An 865-nucleotide genomic window follows, 5' to 3' on the forward strand; every position below is an offset into this window, starting at 1 on the left:
TGCAAGTGTTGTGATTGTGCAAAGAGCTTCAGAAGGAGTTCTGACCTCATTGTCCATCAGCGCATGCACAGAGGAGAGAACTGCTTTAAGTGCCCAGAGTGTGGGAAGGGCTTCAGAAACAGTTTCAACCTTATCCACCACCAGCGAATCCACACAGGAGAGAGACCCTACAAGTGTGCTGAGTGTGGGATGGGCTTCAAAACGAGAGCCCATCTCATCAGCCACCAGCACATCCACACAGGAGAGAGACCCTACAAGTGCCCTGAGTGTGGGAAGGGCTTCAAAAGAAGGAGTGAACTCATCCACCACCAGCGAATCCACACAGGTGAGAGACCCTACACATGCTGTGAGTGTGGAAACGGCTTTAAAAGCTGTAGTGAACTCACTGTCCACCAGCGCGTCCACAATGGAGAGAGACCGTACAAGTGCCCTGAGTGTGGGAGGGGCTTCAGGAGACGTTCCCACCTCATCTGCCACCAGCGCATCCACACAGGAGAGAGACCCTACAGGTGCCCTGAGTGTGGGAAGAGCTTCAGAAGCAGTGCCCATCTCATCAGCCACCAGCGGATCCACACAGGAGAGAGACCCTACAAGTGCCCTGAGTGTGGGAAGAGCTTCAAACGCAGTAGTGAACTCATCCGCCACCAGCGTATTCACACAGGAGAGAGACCCTACAAGTGCCCTGAGTGTGGGAAGAGCTTTAAAAGCAGTGCCCATCTCATCAGCCACCAGCGCATCCACACAGGAGAGAAACCCTACAAGTGCCCTGAGTGTGGGAAGGGCTTCAGAAGGCGTTCTCAACTAATCAGCCACCAGCGCATCCACACAGGAGAGAGACCCTACAAGTGCGCTGAGTGTGGGAAGA

At 54.1% G+C, this 865-nt stretch overlaps 1 protein-coding gene across 1 annotated transcript in view; it reads left to right on the plus strand.

Moving 5' to 3' along the window:
* Positions 1-6: 6 nt before the first annotated feature.
* LOC110391437 (zinc finger protein 502-like) overlaps positions 7-865 on the plus strand; it is a gene marked incomplete at its 5' end in the record, with an annotated part of 2,660 nt that continues 1,801 nt past the window's right edge. The window contains one exon of the mRNA XM_021383326.1: positions 7-864. Within this exon, the coding sequence (XP_021239001.1) occupies positions 7-864 (858 nt within the window). The remainder of the gene's footprint in view (position 865) is intronic.

The sequence above is a fragment of the Numida meleagris genome, unplaced genomic scaffold (assembly GCF_002078875.1).
Source record: "Numida meleagris isolate 19003 breed g44 Domestic line unplaced genomic scaffold, NumMel1.0 unplaced_Scaffold364, whole genome shotgun sequence".
Lineage (NCBI taxonomy): Eukaryota > Metazoa > Chordata > Aves > Galliformes > Numididae > Numida > Numida meleagris.